At 39.1% G+C, this 19092-nt stretch overlaps 1 protein-coding gene across 7 annotated transcripts in view; it reads left to right on the top strand.

Moving 5' to 3' along the window:
• PCDH15 (protocadherin related 15) overlaps positions 1 to 19092 on the top strand; it is a 1356473-nt gene that overhangs the window by 1172562 nt on the left and 164819 nt on the right. For all 7 annotated transcript variants that reach the window (XM_048859211.2, XM_075130916.1, XM_048859220.2 and 4 more), the window contains 2 exons: positions 4588 to 4728; positions 7550 to 7662. In XM_048859211.2, coding sequence (XP_048715168.2) covers positions 4588 to 4728; positions 7550 to 7662 — 254 coding nt within the window. The remainder of the gene's footprint in view (positions 1 to 4587; positions 4729 to 7549; positions 7663 to 19092) is intronic.

The following is a 19092-nucleotide window of genomic DNA, read 5'->3' on the forward strand; positions in this document are numbered from 1 at the left end:
ACTTTATATTTATTTTTATTACAAGTATTTGCACTGTAAACAAAAAATATTATTTTTCAATTCACTTAATACAACTAGTGTAGTGCAATCTCTATCGTGAAAGCTGAACTTACAAATGTAGAATTATGTGCAAAAAAAGGCATTCAAAAATAAAAAATGTAAAATTTTAGAGCTTGCAAGTGTCACTCAGTCCTACTTCTAGTTCAGCCAATTGCTCAGACAAACAAGTTTGTTTACATTTGCAGGAGAAAATGCTTCCTGCTTCTTGTTTACAGTATCACCTGAAAGTGAGAACAGGCATTCTCATGGCACTGTTGTAGACGGCGTCACAATATCTTTACGTGCCAGATGCACTAAAGATTCATTTTTTCCCTTGTGCTTCAACCACCATTCCAGGGGACATGCTGATGATGGGTTCTGCTCAATAGCAGTCTAAAGCACTGTGGACTGACGCATGTTCATTTTCATTATCTGAGTCAGATGCCACCCGCAGAAGGTTGATTTTCTTTTTTGGTGGTTCGGGTTCTGTAGATTCCACATCGGAATGTTGCTCTTTTAAGACTTCTGAAAGCATGCTCCACACCTCGTCCCTCTCAGATTTTGGAAGGCACTTCAGATTTTTAAATCTTGGGTCGAGTGCTGTAGCTATCTTTAGAAATCTGACATTGGTACCTTCTTTGAGTTTTGTCAAATCTGCAGTGAAAGTGTTCTTAAAATGAACAACATGTGCTGGGTCATCAACTGAGACAGCTATAACATGAAATATATGACAGAATGCAGGTAAAACAGAGCAGGGGACATACAATTCTTCCCCAAGGAGTTCAGTCACAAATTTAATTAACACATTAGTTTTATAACGAGCATTATCAGCATGAAAGCATGTCCTCTGGAATGGTGGCCAAAGCATGAAGGGGCATACAAATGTTTAGCATATCTGGCATGTAAATACCTTGCAATGCCAGCTACAAAAGTGCCATGCAAATGCCTGTCCTCACTTTCTGGTGACATTGTAAATAAGATGAGGGCAGCATTATCTCCCATAAATGTAAACAAATGTTTTTGTCTTAGCGATTGGCTGAACAAGAAGTAGGACGGAGTGGACTTGTAGGCTCTGAAGTTTTACATTGCTTTGTTTTTGAGTGCAGTTATATAACCAAAAAAAAAAAATCTACAGTTGTAAATTGCACTTTCACGAGAAAGAGATTGTACTACAGTACTTGTACAAAGTGAATTGAAAAATACTGTTTATTTTGTTTACCTTTTATAGTGCAAATATTTGTAATAAAAATAATATACACTTTGATTTCAATTACAACACAGGAAACAATATATATGAAAATGTGGAAAAACATCCAAAACATTTAATAAATTTCTATTGGTATTCTATTGTTTAACAGTGTGATTAAAACTGCGATTAATCGCAATTAATTTTTTGAGTTACTCGCGTGAGTTAACTGTGATTAATTGACAGCCCTAGCGAGAATTAAACTTGACATTGTGCAGATTGATTTTTAAAAAAATAAAGTTTTTTCAATACTCTGTCCAAAATATGCAGCTTTTATTTACATTACATGAGTCACATGGAGTTAAAGATTTGCTGGACTGGAGAATGCAGTTGTGCTGGCAGACCAACCAGGACTGAATTGTAGCTCATAGTTTGTGACCCCCTGCATTAGTTAATTGCATCCTTTTAAAGGAAATGTTTTTATTTAAGATATTAGTATTAATAGAGATGAAATCAGTTAAATGAACCTCTATTAGAAAATGCTGTTTATTTAGTTTGTTAATATTAATATGTCATCGTGTCAGGTTACAGTAGCTGCAAAATTAATTTGTTATAACCGCCCAGTATTGATTCTTACTTTCCTTTGCCTTTCCTCTGCTTCCCCTTTTAATTTGTTTTTCTGGTAGTGAATGTGTCTGCGATCTGTGTGAGACATGCACGGATAGATGTAGGCTTTCTGTAATAAATCCCTTTCCTTGGATGGGGGCTCAGTATATAATTGTTAATTACAGTAGCTACTTAAAATCAAATGGATACATTGTGTTTTCTAACAGCACTGGTAAGCTAGCCTTGACAGCTGATGAAGAGTACATCCTTCTTTTTGTTTTCTGATTCTGTATGTAAAACAAAATCCAATATCTAACAGTTCAGCAGTGCTTTTAAAGCACAGCTGCACATTGAGTGGCAGAATTCCCTGCCAGGCAAGGGGAGGGCAGCAGGTGCATCCTCTACAGGAGTGCAGCATATGCTTACTTGAGCACCTGCACATGGCATCCCCCATCTTGTTCCTCTTGGGGTGACTTATGCCTCCAGAATACCTGGATCAACCAGTAAAGTGCTTGAGGAGCAGTAGGACTGCTACTCCACTGGTGTGCACAGGCACCTGGGGGTGCATATGTCCTTCTCAGCTCCTGTTGCACACCTGTGGACTAACTGATCCTAATTATTTAATTACATACAGAGGTGGATCTGCTTGAGAAACTGAAAAACAAAATGTATGTCTATATGGTGTGTTGGAAATTATACTCTAATTAAAATGTTGCTGAAAGCTACATTAGAGGGTAGACAACCTTAAGCAATGCCTCTGTTCCTTACTCTGCCAGCTAAAAATCTCAAAAATCATAGATCCCAATAATGCTCTCAATTACAACTATGAAACTCCATCAAATTGAATGGAATCAGAGGAGTAACAGCAGCATTTGGCTCAAAGCATATAATTATTAAAGTAACAATGCCATTAGAAATTGGTGGACATTCAGTTAGAAATTTGACCAGTGGTCTGTCTGGTCCAGTGTCTTGTCACTGACAGTGGCCAATACCAGATACTTCTTAGTAGGCTACAAGAAACTCCAAAATGGACACTTATAGAGTAACTTGCCCATAGACGTAGTTTTTTTCTAAACCTCATCAATCAGTTTTTGGTTTGTTCCCTGGTGTATGAGGGCATATATCTAAAAAACGCATGAAATTCTTTTTATTTTAATAGTTTTTGTTCTATTTTGGGGTATATCTTGTTAATTTATTTATCTGTTCCCCTCCCCGCAACCCAGGGGGTTGGCTCCTGCCCCCGGGAGGTGGGAGGCCCTGGTTGGGTAGCACAGAATGAGCACGTCCCACACTCACTTTGCAGAGGTGGCTCCTGTCCCATTGAGCTGAGCCTGGCTCCCCATTCCGTGTATTGCGACCTGGCACACTGGGTCACAATGTCACTCACTCCATTTTGGCCTGAGAGGTGCTCATGTGCCGGGTCACAACTCTGGGAACGGGGAACTGGTCCCAGTCTTATAGGACAGGAACCATAGGAGCCACCACTGTGGGAGTGAGTATTTTTGTTTTATTTCATTTTCATTGTTTTTCATGTTTTTTTGTGTTTCACATTTGTGAAACACATGGGGCTCTACATATATGCATTCTAGTGTTTGTCTTAGCTAAAGTAACTGTTAATCTTCTTATTGGTGTAAAAACACACATAGTTAAGGTTGCACAAACATTCCTATTCTAAGAAGTAATTTTCAGGCTCTGTTTGGAGCTGGTCAGGACTAGAGCTGGGCAAAATGCTGTAACCAATGAGTTATTCCCTGAAAAATACAGGTTTGGGTTGACCCAAATTATTAATGTGTTTGGCACAAATTCACCAAGTCGTTTGGACGAAAAAAATTGCTGGGAGCTAAATTCATAAGGGGACTTAGGCACCATTCCCAGAGGACAAGAAGGGGACTCGTGATGCTGCTGTCAATGACAGCCTTATGCCCAATAGCCCATTTGTTAGGACATTCACCTGGGATGTGGTGGATCCAATTTCAAGTTCCTGCTCCAGTGATCTTTCAATTATTTATACAAAGTGGAACAGCTTCAACTTGTAACTTGAAATTTGATGGAGCGTCCCCATGCCACAAAGGTGTCTTTTAGTGGTCTGGTGAAAATTGGTTGAGTATGTCAAAGCTATAACAGTGGTTTAAAACTATATTTGCATACGCACACAATTTTGTAATGCAGTCTCTTAACAGTCTGCTAATGTTATTTATTCTCTGTGCAAATGGATATAGTTTAGAAAAGCTCATAGGCAGTGCTATGCCTTTTTCAGTGATGGCTGAGGAAGGAGGCAAGTGTCCTAAGGTTGTGTAAAACTCTTTCCTTTTATCCGTTTTATCAGTTTGTTGTTTTTCAGTTTCAATGAATGTCCCCTTGTTCTTGTATTATGAGATTTACCTTTTCTGTTCTATTAATGATTTTGTAAACCCTCCCCCCTTGTTTATATCCTCACCCCTTGTTTATATCCTCTTTAAACTAAACAGTCCCGTCTTTTCAATCTTTCTTCATAAGGAAATCTTTCCAAACCTCTAATAATTTTCATCACTCATCTCTGGACCTCTTCAATGGCAGCTGTATCTTTTTTGGGAGAATCCCTTAGAAATGAACATAGTTTTCCCAATGGGGATAGGCCATCAGTCTATGTTATAATATTTTCCAGTGTTGTTTTCTGTCCCATTCTTTATACATCTCCTTATTTTGTGCAAAACTAAGAAAGTATTTCAATATTTGTGTTGAATTCTTCCAATTGTAAATATACATTTGCTTTACAGGGTACACCAGCAAGTCGTGTAAGGTACAAAGTAGATGTCATCCAGTTCCCTTACAGTGCCAGCATTTTTGATGTAGAGGAAAATTCAGGACGTGTAGTAACTCGAGTAAATCTTAATGAAGAGCCCAGTACAATATTTAAGGTATGAATATCAGCAGGCATATGCATATACATGAATAAAAATATGAAATATGACAAATGTTATTTCATTTATACCTTTGGTTTTATATTATGTATTATTTCAAATTTAACCAGTTTTCATTTGTGATTGAAGAAAATGTAGTTTGAATTAAAACCTTGTTTCCTCTTTTCTAAGTTTTCGGACTTACTGTTCTGGAGATATTATTTTTGGTTTTGTTTCTTTAAGTAAAACTACATCCATAATTAGTACAAAATTTATCCTCAGGGCCACAAGTGGCCCACTAGCAGTATATTTTCCTGTTATATAAGAGAGACAGACTCCAAGCCTCATTGTTTACTTTCAGATTAGCAAAAGCTATGAGAGCTGTGAAATAATCTGTGCAGTTTCTGGAGGAAAAAATTAAGAATTCTCTCTCTCAGGTCTCAGGTTAATGAGCAGTGTTGCTATGCAGTAGCTAGATGCCGACAGACAGGCAAAGCCTCCTCTGGTTAGGCACTATGATAGTGGTTGTGACATGGTAGTTTTGAACAGATGGAAGAATGGATCTTCAAGGCAAATAAGAACCACCTAAATTCTCCCCTACCATACACTCTATGCAAACCCATTGACTTCAGTAGAGTCATACAGAGTGCAAGTCAGGGCAAAGTTTGATTCCAGATATGTCTAAGATTCTCTTAAAAGAGCAGGGTGGAGAAGAGAAGCCGTCTCTCTGAAAGTTATATAAGAGGTAGTACTGGGTATCTGTCTACGTATTTGTCTTGTATAAAGCCTATCAAAAAGTGTAATTAGAATGAAATGCTGTTTCTATTAATTGTCTGATGGTGGTAAGAAATTCAGCATAAAGTTTTGATGAAACTTTGATGGAATTTTCAGTTTATTAAAGCCATACTCTAAAAAAATAAATTGATGGCAAAGAATAATTTGACTAAGAATTTTTTTTGTGGTATTGTTTTCATTGTACCTGAAGGCGGAGGCTCAAATGTAGAACAATTAGTGGTTTTCATTTGATTTGTTGGGTTGTAATAGCTCTTTTTTAATCACACTTTTTCCTAGCTGAAAATGACAAAATGTCAATGGGAGAAAAATGTATAAATGTATCTTGTAATGATTGGGGTTTTTTAATGTCTAATTTCCTGATGTGGAAAATACCATCTGTCAAAATATCCTTAAGTCATGTTTTTTCCCCTTCCTTTTGTTTATATAGTTTTGAAACTAGGATAGAAGAGATGTTTGTTTATTTTTAAATGTAATGACATAAACCTGTTCAGTCACTGTTTCACATTTCTGCTTGAATAATGTTGCATTCTGTGGATTAATCTGACAACATGAAAAGTTTCTGATTTGCTTTTGAGTCAATACATGGATAAAATTTTCCAGAGGAGGAATTATTTTGTGCTCACATTAGTATTAATATGATACAGGCTTTCTATCACCCCTCTATGCTTCCCATGAATTCTCCAATAAGCGGTCAAATTCTGAAGCCCAGTTACACAGCTGTAGGAGACATGGCAGCTACATTCCTACATATGTTGTCTCTGCACTGACCCTACTGATTCTGTGAAGAGATGGGCCTCATGCAGAAGGGGGATAGAAGGGCTGTGCTGGAGTGAGGTGCAGAGTAAGTCAAGAGTGGTGAATTCTTGAAATAAAACTGACCTTAGGGGCAGAGGTATTGGGGTGGAGGCTGTCCTATTATTTTCCGTCTCAGTAGCCTGGTTGTTCTCCTCTTACTAGTTGACAGCTGTGCTTCAAACCTCTCAGCTTAGAGTGAGAATAAATGATCTTATTTACAAGCAACCTGGTTTGTCTCAGCTGAGGGATCTAGGATTGAATAGGCATGGACACCAAATAAGCAATAAAACGTGAACAGAAACAAGAATAAGAGAAGTACCCTTACTATCTAAGGAGATCTTTCTAATTTATTTTTCTAGCACAGTAGTGGTCTGGGGTGACAGGGCTCACCTTGCTGTCTGTAGTGCATTACTTGTTCTTTGGATATAGGACTTCAATTTTGAATTCTGTCTCCTTTCAGCTGCACTGAATTCACAGTTTTGTTAAAAATTTGGAAATCTGATCTTTCTCAATCTGAAAAGCTTTTTTGAGGGAATTATTTAATGTTAAAAAACACTATGGTACGGCAGGTGAAGTCATCATGTTCAGATTGCAGGTAGATGGCAATCTATAATCAGAGAAAACAGAAAATCCTTATTACAAAATAGCATTAAAATAGGTTCCCAAAGTCATGCTGGCATGCCAACATTTAATGTGCCATTTTGAATCATGAGACAGCCTTGCTCTTGGGGGATAACGTCCATAAGTTGGGGAGCTGTAAAAAGGGACAACATGTGATAGCCTATTATCAGCCACAGGGATGCAGAATCTCCAAAATAAGGATTTGTAAAAGTGGGATTTACCTGTTATGGTAGAAGAGCTGAAATGGTTTCAACCATATCTTTGGTTTGATCAAATACTATATTAAGGAAATCCACTAGATGGTTTAAAGAATGTACTTTGGGCTGTCACTGTATTTTGGAGCTGGTATTTTGTATAAGAGAATGGAGACTTAAATTCAAGTTTGCAGCATACGTGCGTTTAAAGATTTCCTGAACTCTGCATGATCAGTTAAGCCTATAGCTGGTTATCATTGCCTTTTTTGCCTGTATATTATGTCCCTATGTTATTTTATGATAGCATCTGATTTGCATTTTTAAAAAATGATATCCAGTTTGTGAGCTCCTGAAAATGTAAGGGTCCCCTGGATAGAAATCGACATAAAATATTTCTATCCATGTTAAATGAGTGATTTTTGTTTTGTTTATAGCTAGTGGTCATTGCATATGATGATGGTGATCCTGTGAAGTTCAATACCACCACTGTAGAAATTGCTGTATTGCAACCCTCAGTAATTCCACGATTTACCCAGGATGAATACAGGTATAGTGTTTTGTTTCCATCACTAGTACTTCTTTTGATACATTTAAAACAGCTGCTCTTTGAACTCCTATCTTACGTATGCTGGTGATTATTACAGTGTGCTGCTAATGCCACTCTGCGATGCTTCCTGCACAGTCTTAAATTTATTATCACTGTAAATTATCACAAAATGTAGTAATTTGTAATGATACAAGAGGCTAACAATGTACTCGTTTCATTTTCAGGCTCATGTTATTGAATGTTATGCCTCTTGACAATTGGTTGGACCCAGGCATAGAAAGACTGACCATATTTACTGATTATGCTGGTGTACTGAAAGCTTTTATGACATCAGTGTAGCAGTTCAGACCAGTTTTTTTAAAAGTGACTAATTATTTGTGGCTCCTCAATTTTTGTGTGCACAAGATGAGGCACATTAAAGGGCACTGATTTTCAGAAAGTGTTGACGGCTATGAGGAGAAGAAACTAATTTGGCTGGAGTTACACAAAGGGGAGAACACCACCTCTGCCTGAACATATCCACCTCTCCATGAATGCATGGCCAAGAAGATGGGGGGAAATGTCACAGTGGAAGTCTGTGCCTAAGTCAGTGCTAGTAGAAGCATCATTAACTGTGGCATTGTTAACCTGCAACTCCTTGGGAAAGGGGAGAGAGGGTGGAGGGGTATGCGTGCACATATACAAGTGTGGGAGGACTGGGAGGGAAGTAGGCTCCAGGAGCTGCACTGACATCACCATACATAAGTTCTGGATATGGATCTCTTTATCTGTAGATCCTGGGGATACATAAGGTTAGGAGGCTGTGTGGCATGCCTTCTTCACAGACCTCCAAATCCTTCCCACTGGGAGGAACAGTTTGAAGGAATTTTCTTGAGGTGAACTTCTCAGAGTTCCCTGGCTCCCTTTAATCCTCTCTCCTGTATAAATCTGCAGGAGGGTATAATTTAGCATAGAATTTCCAAATTCCATTGTCTGGCTCATTAGAGCAGATGTGCAAAGAATAAAAGGTGTCTGACTGGAGAAGTATAGTTCTGTTATTCCATTGCTCAACCCTGTATTTTACCTTGGGGTAATCAGTTTGGAGAACAGGATGCTGTCTTGTTTCACTCTGCTATCCTGGTTGTTGAGGTAGGAGAAGCAGTCCTGCTCCTATCTGTTCCCATGGCCATAGCAACCACAAAATGGAACTCTCTTACTAAAAATTGGTTGCATCATACTCTTATTAGTTCCATATGTGGTGCATACCTCTAAACACAGAGATCCCATCTTCTGCATTGATGTGGGATTCAGCTGCTACTGTAGCACAGAGCCCCCAAGGTCTGTAGTCAGTGCTGAGGGAGGTTATGGGAACTGGGAAGGCCACAGTGAAGAGTTGACTTGCCTGGGAGGGATGTAAGTTTCCCTCTTCTGTCCCATACCCGTGCTATACTACCTTCCCTGTATTGCCCCAGCCAGGGCCACTACAGATGTGAGAATTATGTCTCAACATGGCTCCAGTAGAGTCACACTGTGAGGGATCCATGGTGAGGGGAAAGATTCTCTGAACCAGAGTCACTGTGGAATTACAAGGGGGAATCCTTGTGAAGATTTAAAAACAAACTAACTTCCCCACAACTTTTAACCCAGGCGGGGATGATTTAGCCCCAAACTATGAAAAGTTTAAAATAAAACATAGAAACAAGAATTGGAGCAAAAACAAACAAACAAAAAGGCAATGATATTTGGTGATAAATCTAACTGTGCTTCAGGCACCAAAAATTCATATTGACCAATGGAGGGACCAGCCAACTGTCACATCAACAAATAATATGCAAATGTTTATCTTTTTCCAGTCTGATCTAGACAGGATAGCAAAACATTCTGCAAGCCACTTCTCTAGATTAGCCAGGCTATTATTGGTCAGCACAATCTTGTCCCAGCCTCCATTTTGACTTATAAAACCTCTCCACAGCTCCTGGGTATTAGCAGGCACTAGCCACTGGAAAAGTTCATGGGTTGAAAATGGCACAGTTAAAACAGTGATTGTTTGGAAGTTTTGTTCCCATTAAGAGCACAGTTCCCATGATTTGCCTAGAGTGAAGGATAGTTTGTGTAAAGCTTAGTCTTAACCCCTTTTAGAAAATGTTGATGTTGTAGGTATAATCGAAGTCTCCATGTATACAAACCTTAGCTGTACTCTAATCTGGATAATTTTCATCCAGCCGATATACACCATTCACATTGCACTATTGAGTCCCAATCCCGACTGAGGCCTTTTGAGTGTTTCCATAATACAAATAATAATCGTCAAAAGGGTGACAGGTAAGCAAACTTTATTTTACACTCTAACAATTTGATAAAGATCAAACCAATTTTCTTGAAAATTAGTAAACAACAATACTTGTGCCTTTGGACTGCTTAATTTGCAACATTTGAATATGGAACAAATATTTACAGCTGGTTTATACCTCCTTGAAAATGAGAGATTCATGTTTACAGAAAACTGCATTATGAGCCCTATATTTCTAGAAATTTATAACCTAGCTGTAAATATTTGCTCCAAAATGAAATGTAGCAAACTACTCAGTCTGAGGTCATTGGTATTTATTAAAAAGAAAAGGAGTACTTGTGGCACCTTAGAGACTAACCAATTTATTTGAGCATGAGCTTTCGTGAGCTACAGCTCACTTCATCGGATGCATACCGTGGAAACTGCAGCAGACTTTATATATACACAGAGAATATGAAACAATACCTCCTCCCACCCCACTGTCCTGCTGGTAATAGCTTATCTAAAGTGGAAATTTCCTGGAAATGGCCCACCTGATGATCACTTTAGATAAGCTATTACCAGCAGGACAGTGGGGTGGGAGGAGGTATTGTTTCATATTCTCTGTGTATATATAAAGTCTGCTGCAGTTTCCACGGTATGCATCCGATGAAGTGAGCTGTAGCTCACGAAAGCTCATGCTCAAATAAATTGGTTAGTCTCTAAGGTGCCACAAGTACTCCTTTTCTTTTTGCGAATACAGACTAACACGGCTGTTACTCTGAAACCTGTCAATTGGTATTTATTGTTTACTAATTTCAGGTTTTATTAAGTTGTTAGAGTATATAATGAAGTATGCTAGTCTGTGAACCTTTAGATTATTACTACTATTATTATTGTTTGTTTGTATTATGGTAATGCCCAAAACATAGAAATGATCCAGGTTACAAGGTGGTTTAAATCAGTGTAGTAGTATTAATTTCAGTTCAGCTACACTGAAGTACACAAGTTTAAAAATTGTAACTAGGTTAGGCAAATAACAATAATGAGCATTTTATTACCATAGCTAAAAATTGAATCAATATTTCTGAAACCAATAGCTTTCTTGAAGCAAAGTAATAAGCTACAAAATAAATTTGCAAAAATCTGACAGAAGGGGGTGATGAGGAAAGCTTACATTTTGAGGATTTATATTTTAAAACAGCAATATGAAATTCAAAGGAATAGTATGAAATTTAAAACTGGTGGTTTAAGAGGAGAGTTTTCATTTTGGAGATCTTATTTCTGCTGTCTTTGGTATTTTTTCATTTAAGAAAACATCTCACTAAATTTACAAAGTGTAGTCAGATGGAATATAAACTGTAACAGAAGCTAGATCTTTGTGTAAAATTGGTACTATTTTAATTCTTTCATGTTACTTTCAAATGGATGGATATTTGTGCAGAATCTAAAAAACCTCTACAGTAGGGGTAAGCATATTTTATTACTTACCTTTATGATGTAAAGGATAGGTTATGGAGAAAATCTTCTGATGAAGTGCTGTCGTAGAACCTAAGAAGGGTATATAAAAGCAAGTGTCTCATCAGTGCCCACTGGCTCTGAAGCTTAATGATAATTATATTGTGAGCATTGCTAACTGTTTCACAGATTATCATTTTAATACAAACATTCAATGATTATGGAACGATTATGGGATTGTGGGCAGACCTCGGTTAGTTTCCCATCACCTTTCTCCAGTCCTTGATTAATCCAGCATGCTGTTTTGTTTATAAATTTACATTTTAGGAGAGCTATGCAAACCTTTGCCACTGAAACCTAAAACAGAATAATTCAATATAAAAATGAAACTAGTATTCTTAGGAGGCTAGCCTGAGATTTTCCTTTGTCTGAAAACCAAGTTGATTTGGGGCTGCTGCTCCCCACGACATTTCCCCCTGCATTCTTCAGGTGTCAGTCCTTCCTGACCATACGGGGAAAGCATCCAGGACCTTGTCCATCAGTAAGGGAGACAGATACCATTCCAAGTCCCCAGCAACCACCCAATTCAATAAAACCAACTCATCTCAAAAGCACTGAAAATACATGTCACCCCCACCAGTGGTTTTAGGTAACAATTTAAGGTACATCTACACTGCACACCTCTGGTGGTGGTGTGTAGAGTATGTGTACTCCTCAGTGAAAAGCCGGCTGCATCCACCCTGTGGTGTGTAGCTACAGAAAGCAGCAAAAGGATCCAGAAATGGCAAGGCAGAGGGTAAAGGCTCCAGAAGCAGCGAGGCAGTGGACACTGCTGGTAAAAGAGCAGTGTAGATGGGAGAACCACTACTCGGCATGTAGAGGGCTGTGTAGGGCAGGGATTCTCAACCTTTTTCTTTCTGAGGCCCCCCTGATATGCCATAAAAACTCCATGGCCCACCTGTGCCACTACAGCGGCTTTTCTGTATGTAAAAGCCAGGGGTGGCATTAGGGGGTAGCAAGCAGGAGAATTGGCAGGGGCCCCACACCACAGGGGGCACTGTGAAGCTAAGTTGCTCAGGCTTCTGTTTCAGTCCTGGGTTGTGGGGCTCAGGGTCCCCCCTGGGCTTCATTCCCATGTAGTGGGGCTTTGGCTTTCTGCCCTGGGCCCCAGCAAGTCTAACACTGGTCCTGCTTCGCAGACCCCCTAAAACCTGCTCACGGATTCTCAAGGGGTTGAGAACCACTGGTGTAGGGTATATGCCTTAAGGGTTCAGGTGTGTCTTCATTCACTAAGCAGTGCCTCACCATCTACCCTGCTATTTATACCCTGGCTAGGGATGCGTGCAGGTTAGCTCTTCTACATGCCACCATAAAGAGTGGTTTCAGAGTAGCAACCGTGTTAGTCTGTATTCGCAAAAAGAAATGGAATACTTGTGGCACCTTAGAGACTAACCAATTTATCTGAGCATAAGCTTTCGTGAGCTACAGCTCACTTGTAGCTCACTGTAGCTCACAAAAGCGTATGCTCAAATAAATTGGTTAGTCTCTAAGGTGCCACAAGTACTCCTTTTCTTTTTACCATAAAGAGTGTTCAGTGTAGAAGTGCCTTTAGAATCTAGGCTGCTTGAGGAGCTAGGTATGGTGTCTGTCCCCACTTTCCAAATGGGTTTGCTGCGGGCATATTCTTTTCTCGTTCCAATCCGGGCCAGCTCCAGGCACCAGCTTTCCAAGCAGGTGCTTGGGGCAGCATTTAGAATGGGGCGTCAGTCCGTGTCCCGCGGCGGCTTTCAGCGGCAGCTCCGCCGCTGTTGCGGAGGCGGCAATTCGGCGGCAACTGCTTGTGTCGGCAAAATCGGTAGAGCCGCCCCTGGTTCCAGTGTTGTTTCTCCTGACCTGCATGATTCTTTTCCTCCAACTTTTTTTCCCCCATGTTGCAGCTTTTCCCTTTAAATCTGCCACTCCAGGCTTTGCTGTCCTAGGGAACAGAGTCTGGACAAGGCCATTGCTCTGGTTGCTGCATATGTGCCAATTATTGGAGTGTAGTACTTGAACTGACTGTGAATTGCTTAGCTTTGGGGGTCTGTTCCCTTGCCTCTGCATATCTCCATGACTGCTTTTTAGGGAGCTGTGCATAACTCATTTTCTCTAACTTTTCTTTCCTTGTCTCTTCCCAAAAATAACAAACCACTTTCCCTTTTGCTTTACCTTTGCAAATGTTTGTTTTTACTGCTGATTGTCACTTGCTGCAAATTCCCACTGTCACAGTTTGAATCCCACCACAACTGCCACCATTGTCATGGCTACAAGGTAAACTAGTATCTTATACCCCTTTTAGTCTATCTCATGTGCACCCCTCAGGTGACAGGTTTGGTTTCCTGCACCTCGCTCTGGGTGGAAACAGGTGTCCACCCACTCTTAGACTCACGACTGGCTCTAGGCACCAGCAAACCAAGCATGTGCTTGGGGCGGCACAATTCCAGGGGAGGCATTCTGGGTGTCTGGGTTTTTTGTTTTTTGCTTTTGTAGTTTTGCTCTCGGAGGTGTTTTTTTTGTTTTTTTTTATGCTTGGGGCTGCAAAAAACCTAGAGCCGGCCCTGTTTAGACTGGATCTCTGGGCTGCAGCCCCAGGCGTCTGAACCATGTTAACACAGGTCCAACTCTGTGTTGGCACCTGTAAGACTTGCCCTATGGACACCATACATTTTCAGTGACACAGAAACACTGTCTTCAAAACAAAGCATTATTTATTCACTCCTAAAGTACAAAATGAATAGAGCAAAGAGGAAAAACAATAAAAAGCCTTCACACATGAGTATTATCAGTCTCTGGCAGGAAGAAACAGACCATCCTTGCTGTAGTTTCTCCCTCTCTGTGTGTTTTCCAGCTTGTCAGCTTTTCGTTGACACCCCAGGCAGGCTCTGGCCCCTGGCTTAACCCTCATCCTTTCTAGGCCACAAAGTCCTCTAGTATTATTGGGTACATCTACAAAACAAAAACACCGCAGCAGTGAGTTTCAGAGCCTCGGTCAACTGACTTGAGCTTGCACTACGGAGCTAAAAATAGCAGTGTAGATGCTCCCACTCAGATTGGAGCCTGGGCTCTGAGACCCAGCAAGGGAAAAGGATCTCAGAGCTCGGGATCCAGCCCAAGTGGGAACATCTACGCTGCTATTTTTAGCCCTGTTAGCACAAACCACGTGAGTCAAAGTGAGTTGACCTGGGCTATGAGATTCGCTGTTCACAAGGGGTTTTCTGCAGTGTAGATATACCCTTAGTGTTAATAGATTCATAGATTCCAAGACCAGAAGGGACTATTGTGATCACCTGACCTGACATCCTGTATATAATACAGGATATAGAATTTCCCCAAAATAATTTCTACACCATCTCTCTTAGAAAAACATCCAATCTTGTTTTAAAAATTGCCAGTGAGGAGAATCCATCACAACTCTTGGTAAATGGTTAATTACCTTCACTGTTAAAAATGTACACCTTATTTCGAATCTGAATTTGTCTAACTTCAATTTCCATCCATTGGATCATGTTATACCTTTCTCTGCTACAGAGAAGAGCCCATTATTAAATATTTGTTCCCCCTGTAGGTACTTAAAGGCTTTAATCAAGTCACCCTTAACCTTCTCTAGTTAAATTAAATAAATCGAGCTCCTATCACTATAAGGCATGTTTTCTAATCCTTTCATCATTCCCATGGCACTTCTCTGAACCCTCTCCTATTTATCAATATCCTTTTTGAACTACAGACACCATAACTGGACACAGTATGTCAGCAATAGTTGCATCAGTGCCAAATACAGAGGTCACATAACCTCTCTACTCCATATTCAAGATTCCTTGGTTTATGCATCCAAAGATCACATAAGCCCTTTTGGTCACAGTATCACACTAAGAGCCCATGTTCAGCTGAGTATCCACCCCCCACACTAAATCTTTTTCAGAGTCACTGCTTCCTAGGATAGAGTCCCCCCCATCCTGTAAGTATGACCTACATTCTTTGTTCCTAGATGTATACATTTACATTTAGCTATATTAAAATGGATATTGTTTGACTGCACCCAGTTTATCAACCAATTCAGATTGTTCTTTCTCAGTGACCTGTCCTCTTCATTATTTGCTGTTCCCCTAATTTTTGTCTCATCTGCAAACTTTATCAGTGATGATTTTATGTTTTCTTCAAAGTCATTTATAAAAATCTTAAATAGTGTTGGGACAAGAACCGACCCTGTGGGACCCCAGTAGAAACACGTCTGCTCTATGATGAGTTTCCATTTCCATTTCGAGGCCTCTCAGTTAGCCAGCTATTAATCCATTTAATGTGTATCATGTTAGTATTATGAGGTTCTAGTTTTTTAATCAAAATGTGTGGTTCCAAATCAAATGCGTTACAGAAGTCAAAGTATATTACATCAACACAATTACCTTTATGAAACTTGTACTGTCATCCAAAAGAGAGATCAAGTTAGTTTGACAGAATCTATTTTTCATAAAGTCATGTTGATTGGCATTAATTATATTACCCTCCTTTAATTCTTCATGAGTGAAATCATGTATCAGCAGTTCCATCTTGCCTGAGATCAGTGTCATACTGTAAGGCCTATAATTACCCAGACCATTCTGTTTACCCTTTTAAAATATTGACACAATACCTAGGCCATTGTTTTACCTTTCTGTGCTTAGTTCCTCAAACAATCTGTTATGGTCTACCTCCATAGAAGTAACCGATCATAAGAACACACACACAGAGGCATGCACCATACTCTCTAAAAATAGATATTTCCCAGTTTATAACAAGTATATGAATTTCTTTGATTCTGACATATTCTGAAAGACTCCTCTAGCTATATAGAACTGCATATATATCTCACTGAACTTTGAAAGCAACATAAACTTTCAATCCCCCTAAAACAAGGAATAGAAAATCTATAGTGTCTTAATTAATGGATCACAGTTAGCATCACAAAATTGTGAAGTCCAGATGTGAAATGAGCCTCAGTCAGAGATAGTTAAATTAGTTTGGTATTTTTAGCAACCCTATCTTCTGTGATTACTTATATTTTTTAGAAGATGAAACTTCAAAGTATTTTGGATTGTGTGTTAATTAATAAATACCAGGTCCTCCTCACAACTAGAATATCATAGCTAATAGTGATGTGTTCTTATAGCAGAAAATAAAATGCTAACTGAAAGCAGCAGTTTTTGGCTCCCAGTTATTGCCTTTGATCACATTAAACAGGTTGTTCAGACTTTTCATAGCTTAAAAAAAAGGAAAATACTAGAATTGTTTGGTCTGCTTTAGAGTCATAGAATATCTCATTTTTAAATATGGGTCCACTTGTGAGAAATGTGAAGTTTGGGTCCAGTTTATCATGGATTTTTTTTTTCTGACAAGATATATGAAGATCAGAATTTCAGGCTGTTGAAAGTATATAGATGTAGCATGGCATGTTTTCCCTGGACTAGTAATAATACTGTTCAGTGTGAAAATTTCTACTGTATAAAAATGATATTTCATGACAGGCAGGATTTTTTTCTTCTTTTCTTTGCCATTAACAGGTATAATGTTTTCCATTTGGCTCGATATGGCAACACCATAGGCAGATCTAATCTGACCAAACTGCTGTGTACTCTAAGATTTCACTGAATATGCAGACACAAAACAAAATTATGGAAATATATCAAAAAGTCACGTGACAGTACTGTTGTAGCATTTTTCAAAACACAGGAGTTCACTGCTGCTAATGCACATGAGTTTTTACTTTGTCTCAGTGGGGAGCTGATGTGCAGCTCTCCTCAGGGGAGTATTTTTTTTTCAAAACATGACTGACAATGGGGAAAAACAGAAAAATATAACAGGATTGTTACCAATTGCTCTGTCATAGTGGCCAGACAGAGAAGATTTTGTGTTCTTGTGATACATGGGTTCAGCAAGACCCAGGCAGCTACAAAATCCTGTGATGCATGTATCCTTCCACTTCTTACAAATATGCAGGCTCTCCATAAACTTCTCCAGAGTCAGCAAAAGTAAAATTTTACATGTTGACTTTTTCCAGCTCCATTGCCACCATGATGGGAGTCCTAAGTGACCTTAGACATCCCTGCTTTAATTCTGTTTTTAGGATCCAGACCTCAACAAGGATTTCAGAGAAGCCAGTCTTTGCAGCCACTATGTGAACCCTCTTCTACAGAGGTCAATCTCCTGTTAAACATATGAGCAAGAACCATTTCTGCCCATCAAGGAAGTGCCCTTCTCTTGTGCTAAGAAACCTGACAGGCCTTTCTCTTCTGACATGCCCTGAAAGGTGAAAAGGAAATTGGAGCATATTCTCTCTAAGGTTTTGTAACTCGAGTAGGCATCATCTGTCTTTTTCAAAGTCAATTACTGAACCCGAGGACACCAGCCTGAGGGAGTTTAGCACAGAGGACACAGGGCATTTAATCATAGCAGTGCTCATGATCTTAACTTTCTCTGAGAATTCTGTATTTCCAACTATCATAAAAAAGAGGGGTTGGTTTTTTTCTGACTCTTAGCAAAAATAAAAAAAGTGTCCAGGTGTTTCCAGTTTTAAAGAAAGGATATTTAGGAGAATACCTGATAGTAAATATTTCTTCATTTGTACTTAATACAATATATAAATTCCTTAAAAAGAAAAAGAATATCTGGGATCCTTATTCTTATCCATTCCATTATTGCAGAATACACTAATAAACTTAATTTCCTCAAAAGGTGTGGGTTTTTATTATTAAACCAAGAAAATGGAAACAATCTTAAAGATGATGTTTGATAGAGAGGCCAGGGGGTAGCAGCATCTTTACATATATCTTTCTTTCATCAGAAAATTTATTATTTAGTTGAGAAGGCTTCTCTTCACATAAGATAATTTCAGAACAGATTCAAGAGAAACTGGATTGTGACATTCTAGCCAATTCTACTTTGGGCATTTTCAAGATTTGTCTATACATAAAAATGGGCAGTCAAGTGGTGGCACACAAAACACCGTCTATTGCTATTGTCTGTGTGCCACTAATGTTCAGAAAACAAGGCTTCTCTCCTCACCATTCTGGGAGACAGGTGATAAAGCAATAGATTTTTCTGCCTGAAGTGTATATTTTACCCCCTAGTATAGATACATTTGCAAACTCCATCCCATTCAGCTCAATTTTCCTGGCCCAGGATGCTGTAATCAATGTCACGAAGGCAGAGATGACATTCAGGATGTCTCCACCCCAATAAATCAGATTCTGACTTCTTTCGCTTGCCCCTCCAATTCATTCTTTTGAGAGAGGAAGAGAATTAACCATTTTATCAGAATGAGAAAACATAATATCAGACAAATTGAGTCTGTCTGTAGGTTCCAATGGTGGTTAGAATTTGCTTCATTTCCCTCAAACTCAAAAATGTTTTCACCTTTTTTCTTGGCTCTCTAAATAAAAATGTTGTAAACTGTATCAAACACCCTTGTATATTTGTGCTACCCTTCCTGTCCCTACAGATTGGCCAGACAAAGGGTTTTTCTCTGTTGTTTGTTTCTAGAGCTGAAGTAATCAGGAGTCTTCATTCTTAGATCACAAATGACTAAACTTCTTTCTAGAGTACAAGAAGTTAAAAATGTAATCTGTTCTCTCTGTAATATCAGCTGTACAGCAGGAAGAATATTTAGCTTCCATGTATCTACAAGATGCGTTTCACCATATACCTATTGCAGTTCT

The sequence above is a fragment of the Caretta caretta genome, chromosome 7 (genome assembly GCF_965140235.1).
Source record: "Caretta caretta isolate rCarCar2 chromosome 7, rCarCar1.hap1, whole genome shotgun sequence".
In the NCBI taxonomy this organism is placed as follows: domain Eukaryota; kingdom Metazoa; phylum Chordata; order Testudines; family Cheloniidae; genus Caretta; species Caretta caretta.